This window comes from Danio aesculapii, chromosome 20 (assembly GCF_903798145.1).
Source record: "Danio aesculapii chromosome 20, fDanAes4.1, whole genome shotgun sequence".
Classification (NCBI taxonomy): Eukaryota; Metazoa; Chordata; class Actinopteri; order Cypriniformes; family Danionidae; genus Danio; species Danio aesculapii.
The window spans coordinates 51,841,864-51,858,648 of NC_079454.1; the positions used below are offsets into that span (position 1 = coordinate 51,841,864).

At 40.1% G+C, this 16,785-nt stretch overlaps 1 protein-coding gene across 1 annotated transcript in view; it reads left to right on the top strand.

Moving 5' to 3' along the window:
• The window catches only part of pals1b (protein associated with LIN7 1, MAGUK p55 family member b), a 76,391-nt gene that overhangs the window by 35,304 nt on the left and 24,302 nt on the right, over positions 1-16,785 (top strand). The window contains exons 5-11 of the mRNA XM_056481446.1: positions 780-905; positions 1,052-1,213; positions 5,037-5,114; positions 5,632-5,815; positions 10,224-10,292; positions 11,609-11,680; positions 15,507-15,674. Of these exons, the coding sequence (XP_056337421.1) occupies positions 780-905; positions 1,052-1,213; positions 5,037-5,114; positions 5,632-5,815; positions 10,224-10,292; positions 11,609-11,680; positions 15,507-15,674 (859 nt within the window). The remainder of the gene's footprint in view (positions 1-779; positions 906-1,051; positions 1,214-5,036; positions 5,115-5,631; positions 5,816-10,223; positions 10,293-11,608; positions 11,681-15,506; positions 15,675-16,785) is intronic.

Sequence of the window (16,785 nt, forward strand, 5' to 3'; positions counted from 1 at the left end):
GTGTTGCTATGCTGTTGCTAAAGTGTTCTTAATGTTGCTGTGTAATGTAAGGCATTCTGAGTGTTTGCATAGGCGTTGCTAGGGTATTTGTTGTTGCTAAGGTGTTTTTGCTTAGGAGTAGATACTTGGTTTCTAAGGTGTTGCTATGCTGTTGCTAAGGTGTTCTAAATGTTGCACTGTTGTGTAAGGCATTCTAATTGTTTGCATAGGTGTTGCTAAGGTGTTTGTTGTTGCTAAGGTGTTTTTGCTTGGAAGTAGATACTTGGTTTCTAAGGTGTTGCTATGCTGTTGCTAAAGTGTTCTTAATGTTGCTGTGTAATGTAAGGCATTTTGAGTGTTTGCATAGGTGTTGCTAGGGTATGTGTTGTTGCTAAGGTGTTTTTGCTTGGGAGTAGATACTTGGTTTCTAAGGTGTTGCTATGCTGTTGCTAAGATGTTCTTAATGTTGCTATGTAATGTAAGGCATTCTGAGTGTTTTCATAGGTGTTGCTAGAGTATGAATTGCTTGTTACTAAGATGTTTTTGCATGGTTAGGAGTAGATGCAAAGTTTCTAGGGTGTTGCTATGCTGTTGCTAAGGTGTTCTAAATGTTGCTGTGTACTTTTTATGTCATTCTGTGTGTTTGCATAGGTGTTGCTTGGGTATTTTTTGTTAAGGTGTTTTGGGTGGGTAGAGTATGTTTGCTATGTGGTTGCTAGGATATTCTAGATGATTCGTACTGACTGAAATAATGCTGACTTCTGCGCTCTCCAGTGCTGATGTGCATGTTTCTTCCTCAGGCCCTGATGGAAGCTCATGACTGTATAGCCGAGCAGGAGCTGGATGTCGACACTATTGAAGCCGTGGACCAAGATGAAAAGACCACCAAACTGGTTTCCCTGGAGAAAACTCGAGACATTCCTCTGGTAACTAAGTTATTTATCAAATAAGGCAGATAAGACAGGCACAGTATAGTATATACTATAAGTATATACTAAAAGAAGAAAGGCCAATAATTTTGACTTCAACTGTTCACTGATTTATATCTGAATAATGTTTTGTTGGTTTTTAGGGCGTGACGGTTCGTAACGAACAGGACTGCGTGGTCATCAGCCGTGTGGTGAGCGGAGGAACTGCAGAGAAAAGCAACCTGCTCAGTGAAGGAGACGAAATCCTGGAAATCAACAACATTCCCGTCCGCGGAAAAACTGTTAATGATGTTCACAACTTACTGGTGAGATCAAAAACACCTAAATATCTTAGCCAATGTAACCATAACCGCTGCATTTGGTAATATAAACTACTGATCAAACTAACTGGGGTTGGTAAGATACGTAGGAGATAAATTGTCAGTACGTAATAACCGGTTATGATCCATTACTGCAGTGGTTCTCAAACTTTTAAGCCAGCAACCCCCAATGTAAGATCGTCAAGAACTCGCGACCCCCCCTACTACCAAAGCATATCCAAACAATAAAAATAACTTTTTTAAGTTTTATAAACAGATTTATTGCATTTGAAATCAACACTAATCAAAACTAACAAGCAAAAAAAAATAAATATATATATATATGCATGTGTGAGGAAAATATGTCTCAATGAAATCCTGTTATCACAAGAAAACACATTTTTATAGCATAATTGAGCGACCAAAAGATACACGGACGAACCGCTCACCGGCCCTGCACGCACTGACATGAATTTATTAATGAATCTGTTAACGTTAACTGAACTGTGTTCTCACAGATGGTGTCTGATATTGCACAGATGCTTTTGACATACCTTATTATTTGTATACATCATTTTAATAGCAATACCGGTCTTTTCATGAGCTGCAATATTAGTTTAATCTTGGTCAGTGCAAGCCCTTTTGCGATGGTGTATGTGGTGTTAAATTTTACATATAGCTGCCACTTGCATGGCAAGTTAAAACAGAACCTCTCGTGCTTAAAATGTGTAGATGTGGCAAACTGTTACCTGAAAGTTCCATCCCACAGACTTTACAGTGAACGCTTTAGTTATTTTCATAGCGGACTTGAAGCCAATGGAAGTCTTTTATCCACTCTTCAATAAGTGTAGCTGGTGGATTAACATTCACCACGTGATAAGTAATCAGATGTGCCATTATTTGTAGCTTTAGCTGGTTTCTAAAACTAAATCTGTCAGTGTTGTTTTCATTCTCATCTTCAGCGCTTTACATTTTCGCGGTTGTAGCTCCTGTCATCTGAAGGCAGAAGGCGTTGACTGAATGATTCAGTCTAGCGCAGTGGGCCAATAAGAAGAGCGCGAAGGCGGGACAAGCGTTGCCGGCTTTGTTTACTGCAGCAAGTTGACATGACAACAGTTTTAAACTGTTCCTGAGCGCTGCGTTTCAAGTACAAAGATGCATTCTGCCTGAATGTCTCCTAAATACTTTATGAATTCATCAGTGATATCTTTATAAAATCTGAAAATATTAGCTTTCACTTATAATACTGAAAAATATTTATTATAATCACTGAAAATTACACAATTTTTAAATCACTCTCGCGACCTCTTGAAATTATTCTGCGACCTCCACAGGGGTCGCGACCCCCAGTTTGAGAACCACTGTATTACTGAACCGATAACAATAATTTTGACACCCCTAGTAATGAGTAACGATGCAGCTCATAAAAAATCTATCAGAGTAAAAGTATTAAACTCATCGAAAATATGTACTGAAGTAAAAGTGGAAGTAGGAAAAAAAAACAATACTCCAGTCGAGTACAGATACAGCCTGTTAGTACTTAAGTACAATAGTGAAGTAGTTCTACTTCCTTACTATACATCTCTGGTTTTAATGGAAGGGTAGAGGAATATAAGTATCTTGTCACAATATTTGATACCACATTAAAGCTCCAGCAGAACTCAGAAGCTGTTGCTAAGAAAGTGCATCAGAGATTGTATGTTCTTCAGAAACTGAAGTCTTTCAGTGTAGAAAAACATATACTGAGAGCTTTTTATACCACCTATATCGAGAGTTTATTAAGCTTTTCCTTTTTATGCTGGTTCTCCTCACTTTCCGTTAGAGAGAAAAATCGACTACAAAACTTAGTCAAGACTTGCTCCAAGATTATTGGTTTCCCTCTGCGCAGTCTAGTGGAGTTACACGAACAGCAAATGCTCAGGAAAACTCAAAGTGTGATAGGAGATGACTCCCATCCTCTAAAGCCTTTTTTTGTTCTGTTGCTCTCTGGAAGAAGGCTGAAGCCTAGTTCACACTACAGGATTTTAAGCCTGATTTGAGCCCGATTTGGAAGTTAACGAGCTCGCCGACAGATCGGGCTGTGATCGGGAAAAAATCTGCGCTCACCGTTCTTAATGTGTGAACTACTGAACAACGCATCAAAGAGGCTTGCTGAAGCGTCGCCGACACCTCGCAGACGGAAATCCAATATCTAGCATGCTGAATATTCCAGAGCAGTCGGCCGACTCGACTCCACGTGCGGTCAAATGTACGTAGTGACGAGCTGCAGCCAATGAGAGAGCATATCAGCTGAATGCCTGTGTGCTCAGGAGCTCAACAGAAACGTCTGTGATTGGCCAGAATGGGCATCGATGCACTCGATTCATTCTGTTTTAACACAGACACGAGAGTAGGCTACATTAACAGTGGAGATAGCATTCTGTAACTATTAGAATTACCAAACTGCTCATTCTGACCATTCTCATATAAAACCTCATATTGTCACGTCATATTTACATTCAAAGCTTCTATTGAGATATTAAAATTAAGCTCTGAATGTCTGTCGTGATATTTGATGACACAGTTACCCTAAAAATAGGATCTTTTTTGGTAATACAGCCTATAAATATGTAGTTAAGATACTAGAACATGCAAAGGTCTGGGGCTCGCTTTCATTTTCACTTTAAAACAGGAGCTATTTCCCTGCACAGAACATGCTGTTTTGAAAGATATATCTGAAGTAGATTTATGTTTTTGCTATGAGAAAGTTGTGTTTATGTTAGCAGGAAGGTACTAGGCAAAACAATGCGTGCATATTTAAAGTCACAGTGAAAAGTAGCAGACATGCATACAGTCATTTTGACCAATATGGTAATTAAAGGTAAAATTTCTCAGTTCTTTACTGAAAATAACAATGTTAGAAAGAAATACACAGACATTTAGCAAACGTCAGATTGTTATAGATATGTTCAAATGTTCATTAAATGACAATAATTAAAAACTCTCTGTGTATCTCTCCACTCGAGCCTTGCAGATGAGCGATTGATCCGCTGATGCATCAGCTGACTGACGATGTTTTTAAACGCTTCCTTGAACGCTTGAACCGCTGTCATTGATGTCATCAGCACACAAGCAGCCAATAGTGCTCAGCATTTTTCAGGACTCCTCCCTCAACATTTCATTGGCTGTGGTTTGGTAGCTGGACTGAGCTATTGGGGAACTAGTTGTTGTCAGATCTTGTAGTGTGTGACCCCCCTCTTGTGGATCATTTACGTAGTGTCACGTAGTGTGAACACCACAGCGATTAAAAGACACAAAATCATGTAGTGTCAACAGCACAGCGATCTGCCGATGTTTAAAATCCTGTAGTGTGATCTGTAGAAGCATCAAATGCTCTTCTAACAGATATAAATTTACCTTTGTTCCTGAGGCAATAAGCCTTTACAACCTTACATTTGAGCAAGTTTTACATTTTTAAGATATGGGTCTTTCCTATGTTTTAGTACTATTTATAAAGTTATTATGAAGCATGCTGGGTGTGTTTTTAATACTGTTTGTAAGTGATTTGTCTCTTTATGTGTTTGTTGTGTGATGAAATGCTACTACTCTAATCTAACTGCCCCTGGTGGGACTGATAAAGTTGTTAAACTCACTTCAGTCTTTAGTGTCACATGACCCTTTAGAAATCATACTAATATCCAGATTATATTTCAAGCATTCTTTAGTGAATAGAAGGTTAATGATAAGGAAATCATATTAAAGCCATGTTTTTAATTACTGCATCCTTTAAATAAAACAAAATGAGCTTTACACAGTACTGTACATTTGTGTTGTCCTTCTCTGTCTCCAGTCCAGCATGTACGGCTCCCTCACGTTTCTCCTCATCCCCAACTCCCACAATAAATTAACTCCGGACAGACCGACTGTGGTAGGACATTCTTTCATCATTTTCATTTCTTTTAGACATCTGCTGCCCTTTCTAAGGCCATGCTTTTTTGTTCGTTCAATATTTTGAGCTTGGGATTAAAAGATACACCTTCTGGAGAAAGTCTTATTTGTTTTATTTCGACTAGAATTAAAGCAGTTTTTCATTTTAAGGTCAATATTATTAGCCCCCTTAAGTAATATTGGCTCCAGAACAAACCACTATTATATAATGACTTGCCTAATTACACTAACTTTACCCTAATTAACCTAGTTAAGCCTTTAAATGTCACTTTAAGCTGAATACTAGTGTCATGAAGAATATCTAGTCTAATATTATTTACTGTCATCATGCAAAGAGAAAATAAATCAGTTATTAGAGATGAGTTATTAAAACTATTATGTTTAGAAATGTGTTGAAGAAATCCTCTCTCTCTTAAACAGAAATATACAGGGGGGCTAATAATTCTGACTGTATATTTTTTGGTTGATGTCTTTCACCACATTTTCTTTCATTCCAGATGCACGTGAAGGCAAACTTCAGCTATGACCCCTCTGAGGACCCGTATGTGCCCTGTAAAGAGCTTGGCTTGTCCTTCCAGAGAGGAGACATCCTTCATGTGACCAGTCAAGATGACCCAAACTGGTGGCAGGCGTACAGAGAAGGACACGATGACCAAAAACCTCTGGCTGGCCTTATTCCTGGTGAGTTTCGGGTTGCAAAAATGAGTAGAGTACAATCTCAGAAATAAATGTGTTTCCCAACCCTGTTCCTGGAGGCACACCAACAGTATATATGTTGGATGTCTCCTTTATCTGATTCATTACCTTCAGGTTCTGGAGTCTCTTCTAATGTCCTGATGAGCTTCAGGTGTGTTTGATTAGGGAGAGGTTGAAAATGTGTACTGTTGGTGTGCCTTCAGGAACAGGGTTGGGAAACACTGGCCTAAGTCACACATTTCAGATTCGCAAAAAAAGCGCACTCTAGAGGATTTATCATCTGAAACGTACGACAAAACACAACCTAAATAATTTATTTAAGATTTGCAAAAATACACCCTCCACTGGATTTGTCATCTGAAACGTACAACTAAATGTACCCAAAGTCAGTGTTTCCCAACCCTGTTTCTGGAGGCACACCAACAGTACATATGTTGGATGTCTCCTTTATCTGACCAATTAACTTCAGGTTCTGGAGTCTCTTCTAATGTCATGATAAGTTGATTCAGGTGTGTTTAATTATGGAGAGATTAAAAATGTGTACTGTTGGTGTGCCTTCAGGAACAGGGTTGGGAAACACTGGCCTAAGTTACACATTTCAGATTCACCAAAAAAAATCACCCTCTACTGGATTTGTCATCTGAATCGTACAACTAAATGTACCCAAAGTCAGTGTTTCCCAACCCTGTTCCTAGAGGCACACCAACAGTACATATGTTGGATGTCTTCTTTATCTGATTCATTAACTTCAGGTTTTGGAGTCTCATCTAATGTCCTGATGAGCTGATTCAGGTGTGTTTGATTAGGGAGAGGTTGAAAATGTGTACTGTTGGTGTGCCTTCAGGAACAGGGTTGGGAAACACTGGCCTAAGTCACACATTTCAGATTCGCAAAAAAAGCGCCCTCTAGAGGATTTGTCATCTGAAACGTATGACAAAACATAACCTAAATAATTTATTTAAGATTTGCAAACATACACCCTCCACTGGATTTGTCATCTGAAACGTACAACTAAATGTACCTAAAGTCAGTGTTTCCCAACCCTGTTTCTGGAGGCACACCAACAGTACATATGTTGGATGTCTCCTTTATCTGACCAATTAACTTCAGGTTCTGGAGTCTCTTCTAATGTCATGATAAGTTGATTCAGGTGTGTTTGATTATGGAGAGATTGAAAATGTGTACTGTTGGTGTGCCTTCAGGAACAGGGTTGGGAAACACTGGCCTAAGTCACACATTTCAGATTCACCAAAAAAAATCACCCTCTACTGGATTTGTCATCTGAAACGTACAACTAAATGTACCCAAAGTCAGTGTTCCCCAACCCTGTTCCTAGAGGCACACCAACAGTACATATGTTGGATGTCTCCTTTATCTGACCAATTAACTTCAGGTTCTGGAGTCTCTTCTAATGTCCTAATGAGCTGATTCAGGTGTGTTTGATTAGGGAAAGGTTGAAAATGTGTACTGTTGGTGTGCCTTCAGGAACAGTGTTGGGAAACACTGGCCTAAGTCACACATTTCAGATTCGCAAAAAAGCGCCCTCTAGAGGATTTGTCATCTGAAATGTATGACAAAACATAACCTAAATAATGTATTTCAGATTTGCAAAAATACACCCTCTACTGGATTTGTCATCTGAAACGTACATCTAAATGTACCCTAAGTCAGTGTTTCCCAACCCTGTTCCTAGAAGCACTCCAACATTACATATTTTGGATGTCTTCTTTATCTGATTCATTAACTTCAGGTTTTGTGCTCTCTTCTTGGTCTGATGAGCTGATTCAGGTGTGTTTGATTAGGGAGAGGTTGAAAATGTGAATTGTTGGTGTGCCTTCAGGAACAGGGTTGGGAAACACTGAGCTAGAGTGACCATTAGATGCAGTAGAAGGCACTCTACACCCAGGTGATATGACTATAGACACATACAAATATATACAGATTATACAGATATTATACAGATCATATTTTATCATTATTTATTGGTTATAGTCAAAACACCAATGGATACTGAGATATATTTTTGTCACTACTGCCTTTGGTCTCATTAAACCAGGCATGACCAACCCTGTTCCTGGAGATCGACCTTCCTGCAGATTTCAGTTGCAACCCATATCAAACACACTTGCCTGTAATTATCAAGTGCTGTTCAGGTCCTAATAATTGGTTCAGGTGTGTTTGATCAGGGTTGGAGCTGAACTTTGCAGGAAGTAGTAATGGTGAAATGAAGCTTTCTGAACCAGTGAAGCGCTCGACTCAACTGTATCGGAAAAAGATTCGTTACTCGAAGCTTTCTAAATCCGTGCTCGATGAGGACCCCTTCTGGTTAAAGTGTGGGAAAGCACTGTGTCGCAATAATGTCAAATGTTCACAACTGACCAACTCATGCATGTAGTAATACAACAACAGTAATATAAACAAATTACTCTAGTTTTTACACATGACTGTAGTAAAATCCAAGGTATTCAAAAGTATTTACGTTTATCGTATTCTAACTAGTCTCGTTCCAAGCGAGGATCGAACTGGCAATTCCTGCATGGGAGGCAAATGCTCTAAGGAGGAGGCTATGCGAGTTATGCTTTTGGGGTGCACTCGCCAGCTGGCCTCCGTTGAACACTATACTACGATATGCAGTGGTTTTCTTTAAAGACAGTTGTAAAAAATACGCTTTAGTATGCTTCAAAACCTTTTTACTATTAATGACTATTGTATTTTAGTTTAATTACTGGTGTGTGGGACCGGTGCAGTGCTTTGAAACAGTAGAAATGTGTGTAATCGACGCCTAATCTCTCGCTATACACTTTACTAACCCATGAGGGTGTTTAAACCTTTGAATCAATATTCGAAGCAGTCACACGGGTATAGGCGAAAATGAAGCTTCGGACGTCACTGATCACGTGATGATGGCAAAACGAATCAATCTCCGGCACACTGCTTCATTGTGAGATGCATCGTTTTATAGACTAATTTCACGCGGCTGCCATTTTTAAAAGCGAAATCGAGGCTGCTGTGGGAGGAAACTCGGAAGTATCGTTGGGAATTACATTAGAACGTTGTGTACTTGGCTGTATATCTTATCAGCGAATAGAAAGAGACACAAATTTATCATTTCACCGCCTTCTGAGTGACCCGAAGGTCCGTTCTGAATGAATGGTGAAAATATAAAGGGATATCAGAGCTCATTTTCAGCTAAGTTAAGGGAAACGGCACTAGTTAGCTAACGTTTTCTTTCCCAAACACACGTTTTAGATGCCATTTATCAAACTCAAGTTAATGAACTGATTCTTTCACTATATTAGACTTGTCACGTTACTGAATTAAAAGAAAATTTGTCAATTTCCCACTAACATTTAAAGCACTGTTGATGGCTTTCTTTAAACAGCGCTGATTGGCCATTGTGTTCACGTGCTCAACAGATATGCTTGTGATTGGCCGAGAAGGTCATCAGTTCACCCTCCGCTGTTTACTGAGCACAAACACAGCCGAGCGATCTGCTTGATGACTCTACTGATCCTTATGGCTGTTTCGCGCTTGCGCTCCAGTCTCCGTGTATCTGTGTTTGCACTGGGTGAAGAGCGGTAAACTGAGTGCAAACACAAGATACATGGAGACTGGATCGCGAAGCAGCCGTGAAGATCAGTCGAGTCATCCGCGCTCAGCGGCGCTTCAATTTTAACTTAGCGGGAATTAGACTGTTTTAAAACTTCAGTACCGGGACAACACGAGGGTGTGCTACAGAGGACTGCAGTGTTTATCACTCACCAAGTTATATAGGCTGAAGCAGGGAAGCGTCCCCTCTGTTTACCTGCTGCCATGAACTGAAGCCTAAGGAGGACACTTGAGCATATTACTCTTACAGAGCTTGTGATGTTGTTTGATGCTAAATTGCTTTTAATTGTTTAAATTAAATGTACTGACTGATATTAAAGTGATGTTTACACCATATCTGTATTTTGAAATCTCCGCAACAGCTGGAGGTTTGTAGTCCAAAGCATGTCACTGCAATGTTTACAGTGCTGGTCCTATACTTCCGCGTTTCTTCCCACCACAGCCTCGCTTTGGTTCTTTAAAATGGCGGCCGCGTGAAATAAGCGTATTGATACATGCTTCGAAGCCTCGGCGCACAACGTCACATCACTAGCAGGAAGGTCGATCTCCAGGAACAGGGTTGAGCACCACTGCATTAAACCATATTATTTCAAATAGTTTCAAAGTATTTCTTTAACTAACAGTTTGACGGGGTGTGTTGTGTTGTGTGTGTGTGTGTGTGTGTGTGTGTGTGTGTGTGTGTGTGTGTGTGTGTGTGTGTGTGTGTGTGTGTGTGTGTGTGTGTGTGTGTGTGTGTGCGTGTGGTGTGTGTGTATGCTCATTATTTGTTGTTGTTGTTTTCAAGGGAAGAACTTTCAGCAGCACAGAGAAGCCATGAAGAAAACAATTACAGACAAAAATGCAGAGTATAAAGGTGAGCCGGCCTGATATAGACTCACGCCCTGTCAGAAAACTGAGGTCAAACTAAAATACACTCAAGCATAGATGTCAACTGCTTCTTTGAGCTTTTGTCCGTCTTAAAACAGTGCGATGTTGAGCTCACTGTGAGAAGTTTATAAGGACACTTCTGTTTTATTTATTCTAAAGATTGATTCATTTAGATGTGTGTGTGTGTGTTTAGTGTTTTTCTGTGTGTTATATATATGTTTGCATGTGTGTGCATCAAAATTGAAGCAATAATAATATCTAGAGAAAATCGAACAAAACCAATCCGTGGTGGAGAATAAGATAATTGATCCATAATAATGTTATTATTAGTAAACTTAGTAGTTGTAATAACGACAATAATAGTTATGAAAATAATAATGACGATAAAAATTAACTAAGCGACACGGTGCCTCAGTGGTTAGCAATGTCACCTCACAGCATGAAGGTCGCTGGTTCAAGTCCCGGCTGGGTCAGTTGGCATTTCTGTGTGGAGTTTGCATGTTCTCCCCGTGTTGGCGTTGGTTTCCTCCAGGTGCTCCGGTTTCCCCCATAGTCCAAACACATGCGCTATAGGGGAATTGAATAAGCTAAATTGTTCGCAGTGTATGAGTAAACGTGAGAGCGTATGGGTGTTTCCCAGTGCTGGGTTGCAGCTGAACGGGCATACGCTGTGTAAAACATATACTGGAATAGTTGACAGTTCATTTCGCTGTGGCGACCCCTGAGGAATGAAGAGACTAAGCCGAAGGAAAATGAATGAATGAGTTATAGTTTTAGTTTCTTTGCACGAGTGAACTAAAACAATTTGATATTTAATTTCAGCCTGTTGTCAAGTAAATATTCATTCATTCATTCATTTTCCTTTCGGCTTAGTCCCTTTATTAATCTGGGGTCCCCACAGTGGAATGAACCGCCAACTTATCCAGCACGTTTTACACAGCGGATGCCCTTCCAGCTGCAACCCGTCTCTGGGAAACATCCATACACACTCATTTACTCACACTCATACACTACAGAGAATTTAGCCTTCCGAATTCACCTGTACCGCATGTCTTTGGACTGTGGGGGAAACCGAAGCAACCGGAAGAAACCCACACGAACGCAGGGAGAAACCAGGACTCCACAGAGAAACGCCAACTGACCCAGATGAGGCTCGAACCAGCGAAATATTAGTTGTTGTTTTTTCCAGTTAGCGAACATAATATTATTTTATTAATATAATTAATATGATTAATAATAATAATAATACAATTAATATCGTAAAAACTATTTCTTTGACAAAAACGTTTCTTCTTTCCACAGGAAAACTTTGGTGTGCGATCAGAAGTAAAAAGCACCGGAAAAAGCTTTTGTATAACCCTAATAAGAACATTGGTATGTATATTTTTTCTCATAAAATCAGTTATCTTTTGATTGAACTGATTGGCTACGCTTTCCTCCGGGTGCTCCGGTTTCCCCCACAGTCCGAACACGTGCTCTATAGGTGAATTGAATAAGCTAAATTGGCCATAGTGTAGGAGTGTGTGTGTGTGAATGAGTGTGTATGGATGTTTCCCAGTACTGGGTTGATGCTGGAAGGGCGTCCGCTGCGTAAAACATATGCTGAAGTAGTTGGCGGTTCATTCCGCTGTGGCAACCCCTGATAAATAAGGGACTAAGCTGAAGGAAAATCCATGAGTAAATGGTTGGCTATGCAGTTGCTAAGGTGTTCAGAGTGGTTTGTGTTGCTGTGTGGTCGAAGTGTTCTCAGTTGATGCTTATTAGTGCAGACTGATGCAAGTTACATTTTTTCTAACTGAGGAAAAGCTGTAAATAGTAAGAGTCTGTGTGAATGTTTGAGATGAGCGATGACATTCAGTCATTGGTACTCAGAGACATTCAGTTTCTCCTTTTGTGAACTTAAGATGGGCCAAATGAAATAACAATGACAGCAGTTGTCAAACCCTGACTCTAATTTACATTCAAAAGCACTGTTTACATGCAGTTTTATAGGATGCAGCATTTATTGTTTGTCTAGTGTCGTCCATTCACTATTACATTTCTATGTGAAATCCCTAAAATAATGTCAGATTTATAGCTGAAGTCAATATTATCAGCCCTCCTGTGAATTTTCTTTTCTTTTGCAAATATTTCCCAAATGGTGTTTAGAGGGCCATGACACCCCCCACTTTCGGTTCAAGTCTACCTGTTTCAGAAGATGTATCATAATGGCCGTGGAGCTCCGCGCGCGAATGGCAGGAGAAAGGCGTGGCCAGCAGACCAGGGGAGAAGGAGGGAAGCGAACAACTGTTGTCAGTTAGCTCACAAAATGAGAGACAAACCGTGAGGAGACGCATGATTTTATAGTTTACAAAGTTAAAAGGCAAAGAAATGAACAGTAATGTAATGCCCTGCTACATGTGTCATTTCATATACACAAAACCAGAATTTATATCATTATAAAGATAATCGTGTTCATATAAACACAATGAGGACTTCTCCCTCAATCCCCGGGTCTGAATGCAGACTCAGTGCAGCAGGGGTCTTGACTTGCCCTGTCTATTTCAACCATTAGCCCGCTGGTAACCTGGTGGATTTAGGCAAACACAGTAGCACGGTGATCTGTCTAAATGCGAACGAACTTCTGATAAAAGACAACGTCCGCCATTCTCGTACTGCTCTCCTGACAAAAATGCCTGCTGCACACATTCAGCTTTGCTGTATCAGCCCTGACAGCATCGTGGGGAAAAACCATAGACTGTAAAATATATGGACGTAGTATCCGTGACGTCACCTATAGGTTTCTGAACACTGCAAAAGAAGCTACAAGTAGGCGCGGCCAACCGTCGCCATTTTGTTCGCGCGTCATCGCACCCACGGCGGGATACCAAACAAGGGCAAAGAGGCGGAGAGTGAGCGGAGCTACAGACACCTGCTGCCACTTTGCTTGGACCTGGCAGACAGACTTTACTTTGGGAGAAACGCTTGATACTGTATTACCTGCGACTCGTTTGTGTTCTGACCACATGTGCTTGGCTGTACACTATATCAATAAAGTGTTTAGACTTTTAAAAACACTGTAGTAATACATTGAGCCACTAAACATTGTTCTTATGATGTTTTTCAACAGGAGGAAAACGCAAATTACTTCCAAACACTTCAGATGTGTGTGTGTTAGTAAATGCAAGACTATTGATAAAATCCAGCATAACACTGTATGATAACGCTTCAGATGACTGTTCTAGAGCCTACAGCTAATCAATCTGTCACATTCTGAAGTGCTTTACGGGTCTAAAGAAAAATATTAATGATAAATGATCTTAAATAAAACAAATACATTTATAGAGATGTAGGTGTATAAGTATATAACTTTACTCACATGGGAAACGGAGGCCACGTGAATGGTTTGTGAGCACAATTAAGTGCACACAGCATCCCATATCATCTGATAATTGTAAGAAATAAGTCCAAAAGGCAGCTGACTGTGTCAAGCCAGATAAAACAACACAAAAAACAATGAACATGCCGAGATCAGTAGCTAATCTGCCGGAGTCAGCTGAGGTGAAGTGACAGCGACCAGAGAGACCTAGCTGTCACTCAAGTGGCCACGCCCTTAATTATGCAAACTTAATATAACCTAATATAAAGGAAATGGATGAGTTATATAAAAATTCACCCTCTCACAGTTGTCATGGAGGGTAATAATAGCTATATAAACCAAAATCGTTCTTTGTACCAGGCTGTAAACACCTTTTTTTCTGCTGTAAAGTTGGCCTTTCTAACCGTGGGCTCAATTGCAACTTGCTCTATTATGGAGCCAGGACTAGCGGAATTTTGATGAATTGCAGTTTCAGTTACTTCCGTATTGGCCTCTCGAGGGAGAGCGGGAGGTTGCCGCTTGGGAAAAACATGCAACAAACCCTGTGAATCATGGAAACATGAAAAACGACCCTTCATGAACAGCTAAATACTGTGTGCCGTGGGTCCGTGGACGCGGTCTCACTCACGTAGTCATCAACATAGGATCTCACAGCTTGGCACTGGCAGGTCTGCCTTGCCTTCGGAAAGAACGCGCAGTCATGAATAATTAAGAACCAGGCTCTTCTCATAGGATAAGAAAACTCAGCTATGAATAATAATGAGAAACCAATTATTCATCTTTGCACTTGCAGTTTTGCGCTGCGTCACCGATTTTGATCCCGCCCCAAAAATCATTTTTAACCCAGAAGCTGAAATGAGCTGACAAAAGCTCAAAATTATCCAGTGTTTCCCACAATTAAAGCTAGCAGCTGCTAACATTGTCTTAACTGATGCTCAACACACACACATCTGTAAACATCTCAAAAAAAGTACTTGAGGGTTTTGTGGACCTTTAAGGGCAATGAATTTTTCACAGTGTTTCCTATTATATTTTTTCTTCTGGAGAAAGTTTTATTTCGGCTATAATAAAAGCAGTTTTCAATATTTAAATGCCATTTTAAGGTCAATATTATTACCCCCTTTAAGCTATATTTGTTTAGGATTGTCTACAGGACAAACCACTGTTATACAAAGACTTTTCTAATTACCCTAACTTTACCCTAATTAACCTAGTTAAGCCTTTAAATGTCACTTTAAGCTGTAAAGAAGTGTCTTGAAGAATATCTAGTTAAATATTATTTACTGTCATCATGGCAAAGAGAAAAGAAATCAGTTATTAGAGATAAGTTATTCATTCATTCATTCATTTTCTTTTCAGCTTAGTCCCTTTATTAATCTGGGGTCGCCACAGCGGAATGAACCGCCAACTTATCCAGCGGATGCCCTTCCAGCTGCAACCCATCACTGGGAAACACATACACACTTATTTACACACTCATACACTACGGATAATTTAGCCTACCCAATTTACCTGTACCACTTGTCTTTGGACTGAGGGGGAAACCGGAGCACCCGGAGGAAACCCATGCGAACGCAAGGAGAACATGCAAACTCCACACAGAAACGCTAATGACCCAGCCAAGGCTCGAACCAGCGACCTTCTTGCTCCCAGGCGACAGCACTACCTACTGCGCCACTGCAAATGAGTTATTAAAACTATCATGTTTAGAAATGTGTTGAGAAATTATTTTCGTTAAACAGAAAATGTACGAAGAACATACAGGAGGGCTGATAATTCAGACTTCAACTGTATATCAACTGTTCATCAAACACTCAGTAATGAATATTTGTGATTGTGCAGAGCACTACAGTGAGGATATTCTGACCTATGAGGAGGTGTCACTGTACCGACAGCCGGCTGACCGCAAGCGTCCCGTGGCTCTGATTGGTCCAGCAAACAGCGGACAAGACGACTTGAGACAGAGACTGCTGTCTCTAGAGCCTGAGCGATTCGCCGGAGCCATCCCACGTAAGACTGTGATTTAAAGTGCACTTATTATGCAAAAATCACTTTTATAAGGGGTTAAACACCAGATTCTAGTGGTAAAATCATGTTATAATCAGACTTGATCAAAACAGTCTGCAGAAACACTTTGATTGACGTTTTCTCTTTGTACGTGTCATCAGAGGGGGAAAGCCCCGCCCACTAGTGACCACCTCTCCCTCATTAGCATAAACAGCCCTGAGGGAGAAGCAGCCATCTGTCATTAGAGTTTTGAGCTGCTGAAGATAACGTCAGTGACTAAGAGGATTATAGATGTGGAGTTTTAGATGAAGCACAAATCAACAGCGACAAGTCTCCAGAGACTGATGTATTCTGGGACACTTCTTTTCACATTTTCATTTTTCACACAGATAACGCTAGTCCTGTTTTGTAGGGTAGGTGGATATTTTTATACTGGCAATGTATCATAAGGATCGATCCTTAAATAGAAGTATCCATCTTTTCAATTGTTTTCTGTTCCCTAATAAGGCATCACTGATAATGATATCTTAATAATTGTATGACAGTGCCCCATATTATGTAAATGTTTACTTAAATAGGAACAGGAATGGGAACTATAATATTCTTCCGCTGTATCTCTGCTAATGAATCAGTGTTTGCTGTCAGCATATCGATGATACTTGCCTTGAAATACTTGGTATTGGATCGGAACGAAAATCAGTTGGATCGTCCATCCCTACTGTTTTGAATCTGCCACTATGCTGACACACAGGCATTTGTAGCTCCGCCCTCTTGAAAAGAACATAATCTTATTTGCATTCAAAGCAACAGTCACCAAAACACCACAGTTAGGATCAAAGCCTAAAAGGGTCATTTTCAGAGAGTTAGAAAACATTATCTGTGGTTTATTTTGAGCTGAAACTTCACACACACACACACACACACACACACACACACACTCTAGGAACATCAGAGATGCCTTTTATCTCTTGTAAAAAGAGGCTCTTTAATGCTACTTTAACATAAAAAAATTTCAGATAACAAAACAATCAGCTATATATATATATATATATACACTCATCGGCCACTATATTAGGTACACCTGTCTAACTGCTCGTTAACGCAACTTCTAATC